The sequence below is a fragment of the Plectropomus leopardus genome, chromosome 3 (genome assembly GCF_026936395.1).
Source record: "Plectropomus leopardus strain MGB_pleo_1.0 chromosome 3, ASM2693639v1, whole genome shotgun sequence".
Lineage (NCBI taxonomy): Eukaryota > Metazoa > Chordata > Actinopteri > Perciformes > Serranidae > Plectropomus > Plectropomus leopardus.
The window spans coordinates 13,118,323-13,141,349 of record NC_142178.1 but is presented as its reverse complement, the minus strand read 5'-3'; the positions used below and the strand labels follow the sequence as shown (position 1 = coordinate 13,141,349).

Here is a 23,027-nt window from a genome sequence, read left to right as displayed (position 1 = left end):
AACTGTGACAACTTCATTCACAGACTTCAAGTATGACAGCTGGGACAATGGTGTAAAGAGGCAATGAAAAAAACACATACGCTTGCTTTGTCATGGATCTCTATGTCATCCAGTGAAGATGGGTTTGTTGTGGAATGCTCTTGCTGCTCATGGCAAACTTTAATGTTGGTTTTCTCATGCATTTGTCTCTCGTAATTCCGCACGTCATCCAAAGTCATATCTGGAAGAAGGGGGGGAAGGGTGGAACCAGGGTCGAAATGTTGTTTACACCTCTGTAATGGCACTCTACTTGACGAGCAGGTGGGGGAAGGGATTAGGTTAGGTGGCAAAGGTGCATTCCATGGGTGGGTTTAGCATTTTTAACCAGTGATTAGCGCTTTTTAGAGTTAGAGGTGAAAGTGCGAGCTTCCCATTACTCAGAGAGTTTACAGAAGATGTCTAGTCAATCCAAGCTGCACCAGGTAGGAGGGAAAAGGGAATGTCAAGGATGTTTCAAGATTATGAAAAAGCATGAACAATCCACACCCAAGAGAAGGTTGGGTCATTAGAAGCAAAAGAAAGCAACACCTTATTCCCCAGGCAAAATCATTTACCATGTGAAAAGATTTAGGGAGTATTTCAAGCATCCAGGTTGTAGGGAGTTGTGGTCTAAAGGTTAGTGGTCATAGAAAGGAGAGGAGATCAGTATGTTTCATGGCAAAGATAATGAGCTTGTTATCTTTGTACCCTGCAGCTATGGAAAAAGCTCAACAGCTGAGAGTGAGTGCATGTGTTGCAGCCACTTATGGCAGCAACCAGGGCTGCTCTTGTGCAACCAGACTCTCAGAGAAACATACAGAGGTAGCTTTCATGTTTCAGTAAACGCATCATTCTTTACTGATGCAAATTTTCAACTATGCCTTCAGAAAACTGCAGCCAATTTGGTGGCAAGGTTTCCACCCATACACATAGTTTTGGTAGGCATTTTTCATGCTAATCAATCTTTTGATTTAATATAAAATATTGTGCTGAACACAGGTTTTCGGCCTATACCAGTATCATTTCTACTCTTGTTTCTAAATAAACTGATATTTAGAAATTTCTCCAACAATGAAACATGAAAGTGCGGTTCAAGAAGAGTAATTTTTATCGTGCAGGTTTCATTTGAAACAAACACTGACCGTGCCTGGACACAACAGTACAGTGTTTGTCATTAGTGGGTTAGTGGTGATACCAAGAGGAGGATCCATGCTGTGGGAGAATGAGTGGGTCTGGCAGTGACAAGGTTAGATGCAGGTGAAGTGATTTATCATGCACACTGGTAAATAAACAACATATTATACAACAGTGATTTATGTCATTTAACTATGAAAGTGCTATTATAAAACTTCAAGAAGGGTTACAAATCTAAGCACATACAAATATAATATGGAAAATGTTAAGGTCTTCTAAACTATTTATGTATTCTTTAAAGGTTAACGTAAGCAGTCACAATATACAACACTGAAAAGTTGTATCTATGAATTCAAATTGAGCTGTATATATTATTTATACAATGGAAACCACGGCAAACACCGATGGTGCCTTCCGTCTGTACTCAGCTTTCATTTCATCCATACACACGTTTTTATGGAGCTTTTGGACATAGATGAAACAGAGCAATGCCACCGGAGATTGTGGGCGAGACACAACCACAGGAGACAACAAGGACATTTCTAAAGTAGTGATACGAAACAAATTGGTAATATAGTGAGAAGAATTTACTGTCCATGTGGCGTGATTTACTAAATGGCCTCACAGATCACCGCCGTCTACAACGCTGCCTCCATTAAAAGATACATTATTATGACCTCCTGCACTATTGCCTCATTTGTTGTTATCAACGTTGGAAACTGACAGACCTATTTCTGTACATAAGGGGAGTACAAATGAGCCCTTACAGTGATCAGCTCCTCATATGGATCATAAAGCTTTGGGCAGAATCATTCCAACACTGATTAAATAATTTACATAACAGTGTTTTTTTCATACATGACACCAAATGAAAAAAAAAAAAGAAAAGAAAACTACGTTCATTCTAATTTTACTTTGCCTTGCGGTAACCCGTCTGCTTCCAGCTGGCTACCTGAGGCTGGTGCTGTGCGCACGCTGAAATCATGATAGAAAAAATAAGTCATTTTCTTTTAATTTCATTTTCGTCAAAGCTTATTGCTGCCAGTGAAGGAGACAGACAGCAAATGTGCATGGAGAAAGCACCTGTGATTGAAGTCACCCTTACCACGTGGAGTGATAATGCCCAGTCATGTAATGCCCACATAATGAAACAGTTCTACTTTGAAAAGGTTAATAAAATTCTATGAAAAGTAAAGCCATTTCATTCTTTATATTCATGTAATAAATATACAAATGTTAATTAAATGGCAATCTGCATAAAAAATAAGGAAAACAGACAAAAAATCAGTTATACTAATCATTTGAGTGATTAATTTGATTGGGAAAAACATGATCAGTATGAGCGGTTTCCACTGTATAAGAAATCTAAATTCTATTGTTAAGGATATGCATTTATGAAAACTTAAAAATGAAATGGAAATAAATAGTGGACTGAAATGACCGAAAGGCTGAAATGTGCGAATGTACTGGAAATTAACTGGAGGGTAGGAAAGGGCTGATAGACCTACCAATCCACTCATCCACCCAGGCAAACGCCTGTCTATGTCCCAGCAGCAGCACGTCCCGAACCACCTACAACACAACAAAATGACAGAAATTAGTTATTCATGCAACATCTTTTTACGTTTTTAGTGATCAACGTTATTATGTTTATGCAAAAAATTCAAGGCTGTAGAAATATGGCCAGATAGACAAAGGTACCTGACTTCCTAGTCTTTTGACTTTTAAATTAGAATTTAGTTCAGTGGTACAAGTACTTTAACCTGCTTCCTCAGAACAACAACAGACAATTGCTTTAATAATAATAAGCACCAAATGGTTTGGGCTAGGTAGATGCAAAGTTTTATTTCTGCAAATTAAAGCCAAGATTTCACTATGACTACCATTAAAAATCTAACCCCTCACCTTGTGTACAAACTGCTCCACACGTGTCTGCAGACCCCACACCTCAAACTTGACAGTGACCAGCTTGTACGAGCACATGATGGGATCCTGGGTGTCCCTCCAGCCCTCCTGAAGAATCCCCCGCGACGTCTTATCCGACTTGAAATATCGCAAGTCCTGTGATGGGGAAAAAGTGAACACACACGTATTTAATATCACAATGATTAAACTGAACCTTCAGGCATCGTTGTTTCCTGCACGCCGGCGGAGACGAAAGGGAGAGCCCAAAATAAGTTGCATGACTAAATGCAAGTATTAAATACCATTCACATTAACCCCTCTGGTCCTCAGAGGATCTCTATCTAGGCTCATTTGAGCTGAGGCAATCTATTATCAAATGGCTATGGAGACAATTACAAGCTCTCACACTTCACAGACTCTGAAGAATGAAAGGCTTTGAGACTCCTGATGAATGGTGTGTGAGATGGGAGAGGCATAAAAAGCAGTAAATGCAGCTGCTGGGCAAGTACGTGGTGGTCTAAAGTCCATTAAGTTTGTATCAGAGCGACTGTTTGGACCTCAATATTCAATGACAAAAATTATAGTTATTATATAAAGTATACTACAAATTTCCTTGTGAAGATCCTCGTGGAGATGGCAGAACTTCCTCACTGGAAATGACTGGATATAAAACAATTTAGATAGAGAAAACCATTTGAGTGAAGATCACAACATGACAGAAAATGAGATGATGCTATCTTTTATATCACATTGTTTTACTAGATGTAACACTGCACTTACGCCTCTCCAATAGTGTTAACTCCGATTAGCGGTGAGCATCTACACACTCACACCTCCACAAGCTCACCTCCGACTCTTTATAGTAGCGCTCAGGGATCTCATCGTAGGCGATGTCGATGAAACACACCTCCCTCTCCTGCTCCTTCAGCTCGGTGTCAAAGATCTGAAAGCAGAACACATTGGTTTGCCAACTCTCGCTGCAGCCTGCCAATCAGAGAGGCCTCCTCCTCACAAATAAGAAAATGTGTCTTCACAGGTTACATCACCGCACATGTGGCTGCCTTCCTGCTCAACTCAAAAGTAGGAAATTATTCATGCTGTTACGAACACTCAGCTGTGCTTCTTGTCACTCTGTGTCCCCTCATCGCTCAGCCGCATGCTCGCAACTCACGTTGTACTTGCTCGCACATCCATCAGGTGGTGCTCTGTTCGCATGTCTTACATTTGTTCTGTGCCAAATGACACAGTGCTGAAAGCAATTACTGTGTCATATGTTTTACAGAGAAGTGAGCAAGCTTCTTATTTCCGTCTTAGTATTTATGATTGATAGAGATGATGTTTCTGAATTCATAAATTCTGTCTGGACATGCAGTCTATTTATATACTAACACACACACACACACACACACACACGAGCATCCTCGATCAGAGCTCTCACTAGAGTGCCATTTAGCTACAAGGGAAAGTCTGTGTGTGTGTGTGTGTGTGTGTGTGTGTGTGTGTGTGTGTGTGTGTGTGTGTGTGTCTTTAAAGCGAGGGTAGGGGCTGCAGACGTCATTTAAGGGATTTATTTTTAATTTAAGAATGGCCAGAACGCTGGAACAGGGTTTCTACAGTTTAAGGCAAGTTAGATTTAGGGGCTTTTAAGGACTTTGTTGATGAAATGCAAAAATTCAAGACTTATTTAACAATAACTTGAACCATAGAGAAAAACTAAAATCAGTTATTTAGGGTTATGGATAATTTTGCCCAGAAGTTTATTGTAACAAAAAACATTTTGGGGGAAATATCTTGCATTTGTCGGCAGATTTTTTTGGGGGGGGTCTGAGTCCCGCATTGGTTGGTTGGTTTAAATGCTTTAGCTGATTAGTGTATATACACAATAACCTCTCACACTGGCCCCTAAAAGTTTGAGTGGAAATTAATTATTGCAATATAGGGTTTATAAGTGTACTTCATTTTAAATGTATAGATTTTACCACATAAACATCTTGGATAATGACGCATTGTTTTTTTACTTTTTTTTGTGAACTTTGTTTCTCGGCTGAATGTGAACTCCAGCCCCCACTCCCCCATTCTAACTCTGTTTCTCTCTCTCTTTTCCCTTTCTTTCCTCCTCCTCCTCCTCCTCCTCCTCTCCAAGGGTGCATTCTGTCATTTCCAGCGTGGATGAGCGCTGCTGGCACAATAAGGGTGATATGTCAGCATGCGTGAGTGCAGCCAAGCGACAGGGATGGAGAACTGGGATGAAGAGAGAGAGGGAGAGAGGCAGAGGTGAATGAGAGGAGAAACAGAGGAGGTAAACAATGAAAAAGAGATGCGGCAATGGTAGAGGGGGAGGGCAGGAGCAAGGTAGTGTGTAATAAGAGGAGAAGGATGCAGTCACAGGGAGGGAGAGGGAGTGGAGAAGCAGAAGGAATGTATGCAGAGAGTGGCAAGGAGAAGGAAGGAGGAGGGAGGGAACAACAAGGAGGAACGTTTATCAAATGAGAGAGGAATCATGGGATTCTTTAACGAGAGATGAAAAGGAAAGAAAAAATATCTAAAAATATCTAAATACACATGTTTTTACTAATTATTTGGAACAGTCTTTGGTTTACTGAGGCATTTTTACAGTTAAACCGAATTTGATGTAAATCAAAGATTTAATCAGAAGATCATACTTCACAACAACTGAAAAAATCTTCAATAAAAATGAACTTACAATCGAAATACACTTAAATAGAAGCAAGTTATGTTTGTATTCAGAAAAAAAAAATACAATACTGTTTCCAATGATTTTTTTAGGCACACCAATGTGATGCCAAATTGTTTGAAGACAGAGCGAGAGAGAAAGACATCGAGAGAAAGTGGCTGGCAGAGTGATAGAGTTAAAAAGAGATAATGAGAAAAAAAGAGAAGGAAAAGTGTTCCCTTTTTCCCAGCGCCAATTAGTAACATGCAACCTTGTTTTGACCTGTAAATGTAGCCCCCCTCGAGGCCTTTCAGGGTCATAGTGAAAATGCCAGAATCACACGACCCAAAAAAAGTCCTCATTTACCCTCAAACTAACCATAGTTCTGTTCCTGCTTCTCCTATATTAAAAAAAAACTCTTAGTGTCACTGCTAAAATATTAATCTGAGCAGTCCTAAAATCAAAATACCCTGACCTGCCGCCCAATATGATGCTATAAGCTAACACTATGCACTCGGGGTGTAATAGTACATAGATCTGTTGATCAAAGATCCATTTTGTCGATGTAGAATAAAAACATTGATAGATACTGTCAACTAAAAGATACACCTTTTTAAAAAAAAAAAAACTCCCATGGCACGTCTGTGTCACAATTTCCGTTCAAGCACACCTCCTTCCTTATTAAAACAGTGCTAGTAGCCTACTGCCAGGCAGACAAAGTTGTCAAAGTTTTTTTGAGAAATGGTGCTAACAAAAAAAAAAAAAACAAGCAGACATATTTATGTACGTACGACCCGGAAACATAATGCCTCCTGCCATGTCTAATGCCAGCGTCGAGGTATAAAAAAGGATTATGAGCATATTTACTGATATTGTCTCATACCAATTGCAAGGCCCCTGAATTGAATTGAATAAAAATCATATTTTGGCAGACTTTGTGTTATCAGTAAATATTGTATTTTTGTCCAAAGAACCTCCCCTACTATGCTCATTTCACAGTGTTTGGCAGCATTTGTTGATACGCTTCATTTCATCATGTTTTCCAATATGAATACACTACAAAGTCAAAGCACGGGGCAGACAGTAGATGGTCATTTCAGTTCACAGCAGGACATTTCTCCTGCAGCTTGTCTCCCAGGAGTCATAGCAATCACTGTCTAAACAAAAAAACGGATTGGACCACAACTCATTATCCTCAAAAGGGAATAGACACACAAAACACAACAGTATAATCAAAGGCATGCATAAGACATATTCATTAACTGAATAAAATGAGGTTGAAAATATTTTCACTGTGGATTTGGAAGTAATTGAAGGGATAGATCCAGATTCTGCCTAACTAGAGGAATGTAGCATATTCTTATAATGAAGAATATGTTTCCTTTGCAGGTAATTCCAAGGACAGTAATATTGGATTTAAGTGTACTTTGTGCAGGTGCAAGGCTTGGACATGGCAGTCTTTTGTAATTAACAGCTCATAACTGTCTAATTTGGGCGTGACTCTGAATGTTCATGACTCCTCTACTGACCAGCCATTTGTTTTCTCATGTGACCAAAAAAAAAAAAGAAGGAACAATGAAAAAGTAAATGATACAGAAAGGTCAGAAAAGTAGAACATGGCAAAAGAGAGAAAGAATGAAGCATGTGTTTTCTCATTCTGCCCGCTGTGTCGTTCAGGAGTCTTTGGAGAAATTACAAGAGAAACATGTGCCGGAGGACACATGTTAAAGCTTAATGTGTGAGTGTGTGAGTGTGTGAGTGTGCGTATGTGTGTCTCTAACACTGGATAGTACTGTGGAATTTTGCATGTCGGCCACTGTTACTGCAGCCTCCATTCAAACGATGCATGATGTCTACTCACACACCCACTCATTTCCTGTGCACACATCCTCCCTCACTTGCACCGTTTTTGTTACTACTTCTTTAAATAATTTCCACTCCTTGTTTTTCCGGTTGTTCTGTCTTTTACACACAGTGTCAAGACACCCTGAGAGGACAGATGTATGTTATGCCATCAGAATCCACACATGGGAAAACATGACACTTGTTCAGAGAGGCTGTTGTTATGCAAAGCACAGCTGCATTCATATTCGCAACATCCTTCATAGCAAATACACCTCACATAACCATGAAGTGGTTATACAATGTCATAAAACATGCAAAGCTCCTTGTTTGTTTGCCCTGAAGATGTGAGACAGAGCCGAGCAGCTGTATCATCGAATCATTGACTTGAGTGTGTGTGTTGACTATCTAATCTTTGTGCTGCTCTTATATCTCAGCTCATGTGCACACTCGAAATGTCTAAACACTGACACACACGCGTGCGCACACACACATTTATGCAACAGGGTTGTGATTATCTTTGGGTTTTTTTATTCAGTGAGTGCATTGATGTACATAATTTCTGTTACATTTAATATTTAATAAATAAAGTCACTGATATGTTGCCTTGTCATGTCAAACCAAACAAGCATCACTCTGAAAACCCCTCCATGTTTAATGCACACTGACAGCCTAAACTAACATCGAGTCACGTGAGTGAAGTCGGGAGCCATTCCTGCCTTACACAATCACCAAATCCCTTTTCAAATTTAGAAGCCAAATATGAAGACACAGAAACATTAACCTGCTTGCCACCCACTGTGATTTATTTCAAGCAATTTGTCCGTGGCACACTACCCTACCATTCCTCTTGCTCACTGTCCAAGCAGTGGCAGCCTTTCATTTGATGACTAACGCTCCTATAAACTGGAGAGTGGAGTTAAAATATAAAGAGAAAGAGGTGAGGACGCCAACAGCCCAAATGAAATTAGCCGTCCAACAAGCGAGGTGGTTTTTGGCAGGCTCTCAAGGTGCATAGTATAGTTGCCATTATGATACAACAGGATTGCAAAGGGGGGTTTGAGAGTTGCCAAATCTGCCTGCATGGTTTTTTTTCTCATGTATTCTTTGCAGAGGTCTTGTTTTCGACCATATGTCTGCTATGAAATATTTTGCCTTTTAAATCTGCCTATTTACAGGCAGCAGATGTATATTAAGCTGAGAGATTTATATGGGAGTTAGAGCTTGACTGATTAATTAACTGATCCTATGGGATGATATAAGCTTATAGAGACAGAGCACAATTAGGTGTTTTGTGTATTTTTTGTTCTTTGTCACTTCCTTCTGCTTCCAAACAAGAGAAAGATGTGTTACGGCTGTGTTTTATTTGCTGTTGTCCCTTTTCGCTCCTGCAGCTCTGCCCAGGTGTGCTGCTCAGTTGAAGCTCTCTTCAACTAAGCTGGCTCCACAAACCCTGCAGCCTCGGTCAGAAGTAAGTGTGCATTAAACATTTGAACAAATTAAATGATGAATGGATGCGATGAAATTATTTTTTACGGATTGAATATTTTCAGGGCTGTACCCAAATATTCGGCTATTCGGGTATTCGTTAATCAGGTAGGTATTTTTCAGTTTAGCCATTCAGAAACTCTTTTTTTTTTTGTAGCTGACAAACATCATGTTAAGTATTTGCGATATTGCTGCTGCCCCTTTGACACACACAGTGACATGAATGATCATTTAACTTTAAATCTGTAAATGGTAACTTTAAAAAAAAAATAACTAAATGTCAGATTCGCTGGAAATGTCACCATATTCACACATTAAATGAGACAGATAATCTGTTAAAAAAAAACCAAAACATACTCCTCTTCCTTCTCTGTTGCATCTTCTAATGACCTCCCCACACGTGAATGAAAACAACTAACCAGAGCTGAGACGTCTCTAACGTGTAAATCATGTCAATCACTGCTTGCGAACTGTGGTCTACTGACTAGGCCAGTCAATTGTGAATCAAAACTCTACCACTTTGCCTATTTTTTGCCTCAAATGTTTTCAGAAACATGTTTTGGTGTGCTTTTTATCTGTAAGATGAGAAAGACATAGCCCAAATGATTTCTCCCAGCATGCCGAGTTTGGGCCACTGCTGGGACAGGTCATTTTTTATAAAGGCCCAGTGATTACAGTGTCGTCAGCCAGAACCAGGCAAGTTTATTTGGCCCGATTCTGGGCCATAATTCATTCTGAGTTTCAGCTAGGTTCGGCATTAATATTGTATTATTCTCTCCTCTGTCTGAGCACACAGCACTGTCTCTGTTACATCCAAAATGCAATTCAGCAATCATATTGCTGGATGTAAAGGAGGCGGGAACAAAACAAACAAACACCAATAAAAACTATTTCTTATGTAGTGGACAGAAGAGTTGGTTGACCCTTCATTAAGCTGATGGAAATTCTGTTTGATTCAAATGCATATGCAATCAATATCAACTCAGTGGTGGGGACAATTGTGGGTATGCAGAAAAGTGATAGGGACCTATGTCCACATGAATTACGCCTGTGATGCAGTCGAACTAACAGAGCACTCATACTACACTCCTAGTCAGTGTGTACCAGTCCCACTCCAAATCACTGTTTAAAATTCCATCACACATACACGTCTAGTATACTCACATTGTCATTGCATCCTTTGTTGTCCTCATATTTTGTCTCTATGTGAATGGAGAACTTGGGCAGGAATGAGCACTGGGGATAAAGAAAGAAAGATGTGAAACCGCTAAGTTTGGATTTATGTCCTAATTCTAGTTTATGGCAAACAGCTGTTTAAAAGTGGCCACTAAGTACAGAAGTACGCCTGGCTTTAACTCCTTTCAGTGGCAAAAGTAGATTTTCAGAGTACTTCTAATATGTTAACACTGACTGCCAAAGCTTCTCTCTGTCTCGCTCTTTCTGTCCTTTCTCATTGTATAGTGTAAAACCAAAATCCAGGCTGTGTGATTCTACACAATGTCAATTTTTATGTACTTGTCAAAATCACAAAAGCCAAGAAAATTCTTAAGACTTTTGTCTTTTGCCTAAAAATTAACATTGGCATGGGTGTATCTAAACTGACTCATACATGACGCACCCACATCATATCAAGCATTCTGTCGCTGAAACATTGTTTTCTTTCCCCTCTTCCCCCCCCCGCTCTGATGTGGCATGAATCACGCTGCTGACATTTCTCGCGCCGTACAACAGGAGCCCTATAGCTACAGCGTAATCGTGTGCATGTGTGTCTTAAAAATGTGTCCTCCTATTCTGCCAACGCTTCACATGTTTTCAAGGGTTAATCATGGGTCACATATGCGGTTCTGCTTGTTAGCAAAGATGCACCCACTGGTGTGTGACTGAGTTGTTTTGATCACTGCAGACATGGAAGATGAAGATTTTAACGAACAAACCAAACAAAACTTTTGAAACAGCAAGATACTGGGGCTACTGGGAATTCATTCACTTCTGTAAACAGTCATTATGGCCTCTTAAATGGGTATAGCACAAATGCTTTAATATGAAATGTTTGTATTTTTGTATCACTCCCATAAAGCTCCCAACTAAAGACACGTTTATTAAAATCCTAAATCCCCAACGTTAAATTAAATATATAATTTATAATACATATATATATATAAAATATACGAAATATAGCTTAATCCAATCAATAAGCTAATTGGGATGACAATTTGGTTATTAAAGGAGTAGTGTGTATGATTTCACGGGGATCTATAGGCAGCAAGGGTATAAATTCATGTTGTATAAACACCTGCTTTTTGTTTGCTTTGAATTAGCTGTTTATATCTTCATAGGGAGTGGGTCCTCATTCACAGAGTCCACCATGTTGCACTGCCATAAATATACAGTAGCCCTGAATGGACAAAGCAAACCCTGGCTCTATACAGAGCCACTAATGTTTTAAAGTTAAAGTGAAGGCCACCGCTGGTTCTCCTATGAGGGTAGAGTTATATATTGGGTCGCAATCTGCAACCTCACCTCTAGATGCCATTCGACCCTACGCTCCTTTAAAATTCCACTTCTCATTATTTTTAAATCAGCAATCATATTTTAAAATCTAGCATCTTGGTTGTTTTGATTTTACTGACCACAACTTTACTGTTCTGCTTACTCCCACCTTATTTTGAGTTGCAACAACCAGCTGTTTTCAACAAAAAACCCCAGATAAACCCAAACCTAATGGCAAGTTAGCACCTAACTTAAGACAGTGAAGAATTTAGCAGCTAAAGAAGCAGATATTTCTCTCAGAAGTTGTCTGAGATCAAAATAGAGCTAAAAAGAGTATAAACGTGTGACATACATTTGGCAGGTGACCACAGAATGCTAATGTAGCACTGTGTCTTCTGGATGTGTAAAAAGGCAACTGTTTGCTGGTGCATTTGCCATAACAACATTAAAGTCAATAATTGCCAATTTTGTCATCAAGTAGCCAAAAATAAATTATTTCAATTCAGCACTCATAAATTAATTTGACACTTTTACACAAGATTTACTTCCTTTATTCAGACTTATTTTGTCTGATTTTAAGTAAATGTAAATATAAAAAAATCCACAATGATAGAGAAAAAGTTTTGTCCATAGCCTCCAGTCCAAAGAGCTATCATGATGATACATAAGTGTGAAGTATGAAATCTCCACTTAGAGTAAAATATTAAGGTTCTGTTACTGTAAGGAGGAAATGGTGAAGAAAAGAGAGATTTTGGACCAGTTTTTGTTTATGTACACTGAGTCAGAAGTTAAGGTGCAAGACTTAATTTTATGGACACATCTGATGAGCAGCAATTTGGTTTCCTTTGGTGTTTTGCACATAATATTGCCACTGGTGTACCATAGTGCAATCATAAAACATGGAATGTCACACAGGGGATACTTACTGTGTATTCTACAGACCGTGGCGCAGGGTGACACAGACATCAGGTCAGTGCAGAGACAGAATACAGGAGACACACAGTTAGTTACATAGCCGTGTGAAATTTCCCACAGCATGAAAGAAAATTAGAAGGCCAGAATGTACCAAAAAATGTGTGAGACATACAGGAACTGCATCATGGTTGTCAACATATCTGATACCTCATATCATTCCCTCCTTAGCTACTTTCTCATATTTGCTCTCATCCAAAAGAAATCCCCTTTTATCCGTACTCCTCAGCTTGTAACGCTTCTCCCTCAGATCAGCATCATTAAAGCATCACAGAAATATGTTTTTCACACCACAGCTCTGATCTTTCTCCTGACTAATGGCTGCTTGTAAAGTCGCTGATTCACGAAGCAAAGCGTGTTCCAGTGCTGCACTCATTTTAAGTCAGTGTGGATAAAAAGCATTCTCTTCACTGCAAAACTGCAAACTTGTAAATACATGTAAATACATGTCAGTTTTAACACGTTATGTCAACATGTCCGTGCTTTCTCACACCATGTACTCCTGGTAAACTGAAAGTGACAAACAGAAAGCTGCAATGGTGCAAATGATGAATCCGTGCATCAGCATTTATCTGAAACATGAATCTTACAGAGTGGGTTGTTTTTTTTCTGTCTAGAGCAGATGCTCCTTGTCAATACTATCACCTCTTAGAGATTAAGGTTAAACTTTATTGATCCATGTTGCAAAATCCTCTTTCTTTTGTCTTCAGAGGTCACATTTCATTTACATTTTGCTTAGAATGCTCCAGCTTTATCCAGCTCAGGAAGCATGTGATACAACCCTCACATGTCCTTCAAACATGACGTATGGAGAAGGTGAAAAGTGAGTATCCTTAATCATAAAGTACGTGTTTGAGGTTGCACAGGGACTTAAAGTAGAAAAGCTCTTTCCTTTCTTTTCAAAATATGTGATAACAAATGCAATGCAGATTAGTGATCTTTGACCATGTGCTAGAAATGCATTTTGAAAGGTCATAATTTCTTTGTGCACACTATTCCAACTCTACAAAAACATCCAGTACAGTGCTTGTACCAAGTGATGAGTGCTGAGTAAATTGCTTTCACTGAAAAAAAAGAACTACAAGCCCACTGAAAACCAGTTAAGAAAGCTGACCTTTACATAATGGTTCATATGACTGCAGTATTAAACTATTCAAGCCTGAGATATTTAAGGCTCTATTTCTACACACGACACAAATTAGAGTGGTAGAGTGTTATAATGAAGATGAGCCTTATTGTTCCCTTATTCCCTTATTGTTACAGCAGATAACTGGAATTGATTTTTTGCGAGTTTTGTCTTGTGTAGAATTGGCCATCTAAAAAAGACAATCCAACAAAGACACTGACTCTGTACACTCACCTGTTATGGTGTAAGGATAGTAGTTCCATGCTTTCTCTGTCACATAGAAGATTTTAGGAACCACTGCTCGAGCCCAGCTGGGTAATTTACTGCGGAGAGACATTGAGACGGACAGAGACAGATGAGGAGACCGTGAGCATGTTGCAGCGGAGCAGGGACGGGAATGAAATTGCTTCCGTTATCGCAGCAATCATAAAAAACTTGTTCGACATGTGAAAGGGAAATCTGTTCACAGTATAAGGATACTGAAACTGATGATGGTGTGAAAAGAACACTTCAAAACACATTAAATCAGAGGAGATGCAGCAGGAGGCCACACATATTTCTCTGCATACCAGGTTATCTTCATGGCACATGAAGACTTTTAAAAGCTTTTTGAATCTACTTCAACTAAAAGGTCAAAAACCCAACACAAGGGTGGTTGGTGGGGTGGTATTATGTGCTGGAGCATTTCTTGGCTGGATGCAGTAACTTACTGGAATCTATGCTGGATGAGACTCCAGGCTGCGCCTTGCCAAACAAGATGTAGTGTGTTCATCAGTGAACTTTAGTAACACATCCTCCTACCTAAAAGACCGAATAGGTGTTTTCCAATGACCCTGAGAACATTTCTGACCATCCCAAAATAACATATGACCACTGAAGAGAGCCAGCTACAGGCGTATGCATTAACTGCTGCAGTTTTAAACCAACATATTCTCACTCTAAACTCTTCAAAAGTACCGACGCTTGCACTGTCGCCCTGCCTTTCGCTTGTTACATGCATTGTGTCTTTTCAAAAAAAACTTCCATTTTCACAGTTCATATTATGCTTGCTAAATGCATGCAGTGTCATTTCATAATAAATTTAGAATGCTGGTAAAAAAAATAAATAAATAAAAATTGTTTTGGGGTTTACTCCCATAGGTTTAGGCAACAAAAGCACGTCGAGGGTTAGAAAAAAAAAAAAAAACATCATGTTCAGCTCAAAATAAGTCCCCTTGTTACAAAGTTACTTAATGGCACGCAACATTTGTCACATATATCTTATCTTATCTTATCTTCATGAACAGAGGTCTCCTGGGTGAAAGTCCTTAGTTTGTGTGACTCATTCCCAGTTTTCTTATACTTTTGGCAGGAAAGCACATCAGCAAATTTCCCCAAGTGCTTAACTATTCTTTTAGTTGCAGTCATAAATTTCAGAGTTCTCTCAGCTCTATCTCAGCCCCTTTTGGCACCCTAAACCTCTCAGTATCATCGACCATGTGTTCATAGAGTTACAGTAGACTGGCAACATGTGCACTCAGGTGACTTTGCGCGTGTTGCTTGACATTCTCTGCTCTTGAACTCTGAACTCTGGTGAGACTGTAATTGAAGGTTGCATTGAGAACTTCTTCATGACACGTGTCAAATGCAGAAGTGCACAGGCTTTCATGTAGCCTGCCTTCATCCCTGCTCCCTTTGATTGACATGAAAAACTGTTTCTCAAGGAGGACAAAAATGGCGCCCACCGCATCGTGATGGCCGTGAATAAAAACAGCCATCGACGATGACATTGTGTGAATGTTGGCAGGCTTGCTCACTCCCTCACTCCCTCTCTCCCTCAACAAAAGAGACTGACACTCCTCCTACACCTCCATCTGTTGATTTCTCCCATTCCCTGCTTGTTCTTTTAAAGATCTATGCCAATAGCTGCTGCGACGGGGGCCCATGTTTGCCAAGCGTGCAAGCATGGTGGATGGCTGCTCGGAGTTTTTACGTGCCAAAGCCGGCGTTTGTATTTAGAAAAAAAATTTAAAAAATAAAAAACGCCCCAGTTTAGTTGAACACATTCAAGGAACGGCAATACTTTATTCAATCATAGCATCAACCATCCCCTTTTTGGTCTTAATGATTTTATTGACAGAACAAGCATGGAATTGATGTTCAGGCCGGATTGGGATGAGGCCAAATAGTGAAGCAGGGTGCGAGGCAGATTGCGGGGGCTAATGGGGTGGCTGAAGCGTGACAGAACAAGTCCAGATTGACTTCCCTGCTGGTGCACCAGAGCTAAATGTTTAGTTTCTGCAGAGCCGGATGGATGGCCAGTTGAATGGGGTTTTTAAAGGCCCATCTAGGGACAGGCATTGCAAATTAGCTTAGGCTATAAATGTTGTAGTATATGGCATCAGTTTTATGCTTTATACTTGTCCCTATACAAATAAACAGGAAATGAGATAAAACAGTGGTCGGTTGTGGGAAAATCATATTCATTTAATAAAACATTGACTTGATTTTACATAACTTAATAAGTAATGTCACAGGAATTAGTTTAATTCACTGAAATTCATCTTGTGGTTTGGTTATTTTTGGATCTTACACTGCAGACTTCCTCTGTCCTTTTGAGCGTTTCTTCCTTTTTCATTCATTTCATTAGTGAGCACTTTTCATTCATAGCACACATGGATATACACAGATTATGAGATTGTCTGTGATGTGGTCATCAGCATTAACATGATTAGTTTGCTTCCATGACAGAATACGAAAAAATCTTCTCTTTAACAAATCACCTCTTCTCCTTTCATGACAGGACTGAAGCGTTACTGTGAATGCATGTGTGAAAGAGGGAGCCACAGCTTTCCATGGGATTCTCATCTCCTGCTCACCCCCGGAAATGAACATTTTACCTTAACAAAATGTCAGCTCCACCGAAAAGGTCAGTGTTTTGTCTTTCTCCATCTAAGCTTGATTCTTTCTTGATAAAATCTCGATTAAAATTCCTTCCATGGGTCAAAGTCTTATTATGAAACATTAAAAAATCAATTGTATTGACAAATAAACTGGCTTGAAGCACTGTAAAACACAATGGAGTTTAAAAATAAAAGGTGCAATGGCTTGATAATGTCCCGGGGGTTATTAATGCAACAACTTCCCTTCGTTTGCTGTCCAAACCAGGATTCCCTTACGAACCAAACAAAACCTTTGGCCACTGTAAAACTGGTGAAATTGTGTCTATAATGTTTTATTTTTATTCTTAGTTCTTTCATTAAATACGCCGCGCATGGCATGCAAATACTTGAATGGAGGCCCAAATTATCGCTGCCTTCTCCCTCTCCTTTCCTCTGAAGAGCAGAGCTGTGCTGACTCAGCATAATTACCTCCCCGGCATAGCGAACGCTGACTCGGGTATTTGTGCTTAAATAAATGGCCTACAGCATCTCTGTCCCCACCTCTCTATTCTCCCTCTCTGGCCCTTATTCTTCTCTTTCTTTCTCTGTCATTTTCTTTTACTCATACATTTTCCATCCTTTTCTCTGTCATCTCTCATTGATTCACGTGGGTCTAATGTGTGCGTGTGTGTGTGTGTGTGTGTGTGTGTTTGTGTATGTGTGTGTGTGTGTGTAAGGATCAATGTGCATCTTCATGCCCAAACACACCTATCAGTCCACATGAGATGCAGTGAAATGCATCACTGTGGGGTGATATATATCAGTGATGGATAAGTATCTTGGGACACCCTGCCAGTAACAACTTGCAGTGACCAACACGTGTATATGTGTGTTTGAAAACCTTCCCAGGCTTACTAAATGCTGACTGCACGATGTAATAGCTTTAGAATAATGACACCATCAGCATTTAGACTGGTCCCCTATAAGCTTCGCTTTTACTGTACAGGTCTGTCTGCCACCAAGTACAACCTCAATTGGCTGAATTTATATCACAAGGAAAGTGTGTCAACTATTGTGCAACCAAAACAGGATGAGGATTGGACAAGATTTAGTTTTCTCTGGTAGATATCCATAGCTAGTTACTTAAGAGTATCAGTGTAAGTTATTGCAGTTACTTTCCCTAGTAGCCGAAATGGCTGAGAGCAGAAAGCGTTAAATAATAATAACCACTTGGAAACATTGTGTGTGAAGGGTATCTGTTTCCACTTCAAGCAACAATGTGTGAACAGCCAGAGTTTAAGAGTAGTCCATACACATAAATTAATAAAGTTTGACCATAAACTGAAAAAGATGGGCTCCACTGACCTGTTGAGGTAGACTCGTTTCTCTGTGAACTGTCCTTGGCCGTGTGCCGGGTCTTCAAACGGTTCATTCTGGACTACCTCCACTCCCTCTCCTCTATCACTCTGCTCATGGCTGTGTTTACTGATCATGTACAGCTGCCCAATCCGGTACTGGAAGACAAAAACACACAAACAGGATAAGTTTACATACTATTGTCTGACAACAACTGCTTTGGGAATCTAGCTTGGAAACATTAGTACGTTGGGACTGCAGTCAAAGATTTACAAATATTTTGACAGCCAAAATGCTTATAGGTCAAATCACCATAACATCCACTTAGTAGCTGTTCTGGAGCTCTTGATCATAACACATGTTCTTGATATAAAAGCTGATGATTGGCTGGAACAGTACTGTTTGGCTCAGTCCAAGCCACTTTGTTTGTATCCCATTTTTTTCTCCATTGCATTTTGGATTATTGCCGAAAACTAAGCTTTGTAGCAAAGAAACATTTCATTCTATCACATTTTGGTCATCAAGATAATCTTAACAAATGAACACTACTTTTAAAATTTCTGACACATAAATGCAATTGCCAAAAGTAAAATGCCAACATTAGACTATAAACAAACTACACCAAGGTCATGTGACTTAAACGTCGCCACCATGACAAGGCTGTAAAGCTGTGTTCTGTGTGATAACGTCCCATCATGTAATTTATTCAGCTGTAAGCAACGGTCCTTTTTAAGACACATAAAAGCTTCAGTGTTTAGGAGTGGGGTATTTACGTGACATATTTTATGTCTTGGTAAAAAAAAAAGAAGTAAAAATCATGTAAGCTTGTGTTAACAACAGACCTTATTTCAGCCAACCAAAAACCCATTCAAAAAACCCATTGACTTTGAGACAAGGGAACTGCGAGTGCAAAAATAGTAACTCATTTGCAGGTTTTAGGATTAATTCCTGCACCACTGTGTTCTAAAATAGATACAATACATGAGTCACACACACGGCTGATGCAGTGAAACACAGCCATTGTCTATCAATCATAAAACATATCCCACCTGGATCTTTTCATTTTTCATTATACCAACATTCGCTAATTTGTCATCAAGCAAAATGATGACAGGAACAGGAAGCCGGGACAGGAACAACAATACAAACACTGATAATGATAAAGGACTCATAATCAGAAAATATTGCGGTGCCACTATTGTGTATGAAATCATCTTGGAAATTAAATCAAAACTATTGGAAAGTAGAAATGTTGCAGTATTTAAACAATAAATTGAACTTCAGGGTTCAGTATTACCTTGAAATAATAAACTACTTCCACTGTTCTTTATTTCTTCCCTGACGCTGACAGAAAGTGAGAAACTGTACTCCTCGACAAGGTGAAAAGCAGATGTTTGGATGTGTTTGGCCATGAATCATCTGTCCACTTGGCCCTGAGTCAACACTCATTGTTTATTCATTACCTTATTTTCAAGACATAGTGGAGAAAGAGCTCAGTATAACAAAGCAAAGTCACGTCAGCCTCTGTAGCAGCAACGCTTCTTCAATGAAAGGCCAGGCTTAGAGCTGGTTTCTGGCTAAGCTACTTTTTTTCTTAATGGCTGTGACTCTGTGGCATTTGTACACATTGGACTACATTCAGCTAATTAAATACTCCGGCCATGCAATAACAACTTTTAGTATTAGATGCCCTGAAGCATGTTCACTTTATTCAAGCAATAAACTGTGGATTGACTGATTTGAAGACAGCATGTCTGTCTGCTTTTGATCTGCAATCTTCACGTTCTCGATCCAAAGCTTCTGTTGGTGACAAAAGACCCGGGAAAGAAGTGGGAGCGATATGGAAATAAATGAAGGATTTCAAAGAGGGAGAAAAGGAGCTGAGAGAGAGACTGAGGAGCATCAAAGGAGGGAAACTTGAGGATTTTTAATGAGAAGGCGGAGCTGAAATTCAATCAAAGGCAGAGAAAAGAGATACAACTGAATATTTGACAGATTGTAAGTAAGACAGAAGGAAATATAAGAAAAAAATCAGGCACAAATGGCAAGAAAAAGAGGGTTTGATGATGGCCAGTGATGATAATCCTTTTATTTGTTACAGGCTGTGAACAAGTAAAGCTGCACTGCTGCTCACGAACCATATGTCCTCTCTTCCCTCTGCTACACACATGTGCTTCAGTTTAAAAAGAAATCTCACAAGTGAAAGTATAAGGCACTGGTAATGAAGGAGCGCTACATCAACCTTATTCCCCTGGATTCCACATTCCCTCTCTCCCCGACCTTCACCTGTCACGGCTGTTGGCTGAACTGTGAAATGCTGTCAGGGGAGAAAATGTAAGGTGCTCACCCAAAATAATTCCCAGGAGGGGAAGGGGCTAAAAATGGTGTAAGCTGCTGGTGAAAACCTCTGATGGATATGCAGATTTTACAGATGTGTGCTTAAATAAATGAAACAATTATGTAAAGCCGTGCAAGTCATTACAGCGGGCCTAGTGGAAGGGTGGAAAACTGCCTCATTGGAGATTTGCATAGTGAGGGCATCTGTGGCTTCCAGATTTTAACACTTGCATGATAATGTGTGATGCTTCATGAAATTTATTAGAAATACAATTTAAAAAAAAAAATTAAATTAAAACAATCATTAACACAGTTCCTTAAATAGCCACTAGAGGCTGGCTACGAAAGCACGTCAATCCCCATAGACCCCAATGTTAAAATGCCCAATGTGTTTACATGCTTCAAGCCTGGTTTCGAACTCTATAGCTAATTTTACCATTCATGAAAACTATACGTGGGTGGATTTTTATTTAACATGCAGTTTTAGATGTTATTAAGTCATTAAGTTACACATAATTAAGGGTGTGGCCGTTTTGAGTGACAGGTGGATGTAATCCATTAACAAGTCACTTCCACACAAAAATACTGGTGAGGTAACACAGCCATGACGTTACTAAAGATTCTCAGGATATAGTAGCCATAGCTGTCGCTATTCCTTTGTCTTTTTAGTTGATCAAAGTTACCGAAAACAATCTGACTGCCTAAAAAAAGTTTTGCACAGCATTTGGTTATATTTAAAGACCACTTAAGTTATTTTTTTTAAAGCCTTTTATTTTCACTAGAGGGAATTAGCAATAACATTATCACAGCTAACCATTGCTGTAAATTTACTGTGCTAACTAAGCTAATAGCTAGGGTTAGACTTAACTCTACCCTCTGTATCAAATAAGTCTCAGTGTTTCACTGAGGCGGTCATTTTTATGCTCAGCAGAGCTTTCAATGGACAATTCTGCCCCAGAGACAAGAGTGTAATCATCTGAAAAATAGACACACCCACCAGAGGAAAGAGGCTTTAACCTGCTGTAGGACAAGGGTGATGAATTAGAATAGATTTGATTAATTCTGATTAATTCAGGTGTGGTGCAGAAAAATCACCCTTTATTGCATTTCACACAACCCTTTCCTGTGGGTTTAATCCTTCCATTTAACGAAAAAAAAGATTTCAAAGTTTGCAGTAATTTAATTTAAGTACAGCAGCAAGATAAACACATTAAATCTGCAGTACAAAGACACACAGGTGTGCACACAAACACACTATTATGTACATTAACTCTCTCACACACAAAGGAACCAGTGATGAATGCAATGCCTTTGGACACCAAACTCCTTCCACATTATGCACACAATCTATGCGTTAAAGGTCAAAAACGTAGCTGCAGCACCTTGGTTCTGTGTCCTCTGTGGTGCTGCAGAATAATTTGACTATGAAACTTTAAAAGGGCAACGACGCAATGACTCACTTCCACTTTCTCTCTATCTACTCTAAACAACGGTATACGTGTAAGATAGTGGTGTCCAAAAAGGACACAGATATTAAGAAAAGATACATACAAAGAATGAAAGACCTGGAGTAGTTTGTCTGAGCACAACATTCCCCGACTGGAAAGCCAGACACGGCAGCAGGTTAAGATCAGACACGAACATTAAGACATACAGCGTTTGGCTGACCTCTGCCGCAGCCAGAAACGTGTTATTGGGCATTTTTGTGTGTCTACTGTTGTACACTGTTTACACGGTGACAGCAATGAAGAGCCACAGTACAGTAAGAGAAATTTTAAAGTTTGATTTGGCTTTCACCTGAATTGATTGACTGATTCATAAAATCAACAGTAAATCTGCTACTATACTATAATGATTATGATTAATTGTCATTTTTCAGTTTTTCAAGCAAATAACCCTAACATATCAAAAGTATACGTCCTAGATTTAGCTGACCTCAACTGAAAACATCCTGTCTGGGTTAAGACTTCTAAAATTCCAATTCATCATTTATTAAAGGCAGGGGCCAATATTTAGGAAATATACTTTTTATCTCAGAGTTTACATGTGCTGGTATGCCTATTTTTGATCTCTGGATGTAACTACTGTAGCGGTTTCCTCTTGCCTGAAGTCTTTCTGCTAAACTAGACTAAATCTTTGGTTTCAGTTCCATACCTACCACTCATCAATCTTCTTATCCAACTACCTGGAGAGACACAGAACAAGTGAATTTCCAAAATGTCAAACTATTCCTTCCTTTGTTGACTACTTGGGACACGAGGAACAAGCTGTAAATACACCACTGATATATTATTATTACTCCATCAATTAAATTGATATTGACGACTTGTTAGCAAACATTTGCATATTTTGAAATTCAGCGGACAGCTTTCATTTTTAAAAATGACAGCCAATACTGAGGTGCAAAAAAACTGCAGCCCATCACCATTATTTTAACAGTCTACAATTTGGAGTTATTTTCTGCTCACCTGATGATTATAGGTCCAATATTTACTCTTCTTTCAGCTTTTTGTCTCCACCAACTCCTGAGATAAATATGTCTCTTTAGATGCTAAAATTTCCAAAATGTTCATACAGCCAATTGATAAGTGTGTTCATTTGTTGCCAGGAAAAAAAGTGCACAGATTGGAGCCAGGCAAAAAGTGCACAGAAGGTTTTCACCACTTTTTCCCCTGAAAACAGTATACAAAAAACCAAAACTATGAGCTTAAAGAGACTCTGTAAAGCTTCGTAGCGGAACCAGAGAGTCAAGCATTAATTCCCTGAGGGTTCATTCATTACTAAAAGCAATCCCTTTCACATTCAAGTAGTCATGTCATCCATT

At 39.3% G+C, this 23,027-nt stretch overlaps 1 protein-coding gene across 1 annotated transcript in view; it reads right to left on the bottom strand.

Moving 5' to 3' along the window:
* The window catches only part of LOC121941918 (cytoplasmic phosphatidylinositol transfer protein 1-like), an 87,786-nt gene that overhangs the window by 4,242 nt on the left and 60,517 nt on the right, over positions 1 to 23,027 (bottom strand). Inside the window, exons 2-8 of the mRNA XM_042484903.2 lie at positions 17,876 to 18,024; positions 13,884 to 13,972; positions 12,478 to 12,485; positions 10,226 to 10,297; positions 3,905 to 4,000; positions 3,058 to 3,213; positions 2,661 to 2,724 (exon numbers count right to left, since the gene is read on the bottom strand). Coding sequence (XP_042340837.2) covers positions 2,661 to 2,724; positions 3,058 to 3,213; positions 3,905 to 4,000; positions 10,226 to 10,297; positions 12,478 to 12,485; positions 13,884 to 13,972; positions 17,876 to 18,024 — 634 coding nt within the window. The remainder of the gene's footprint in view (positions 1 to 2,660; positions 2,725 to 3,057; positions 3,214 to 3,904; positions 4,001 to 10,225; positions 10,298 to 12,477; positions 12,486 to 13,883; positions 13,973 to 17,875; positions 18,025 to 23,027) is intronic.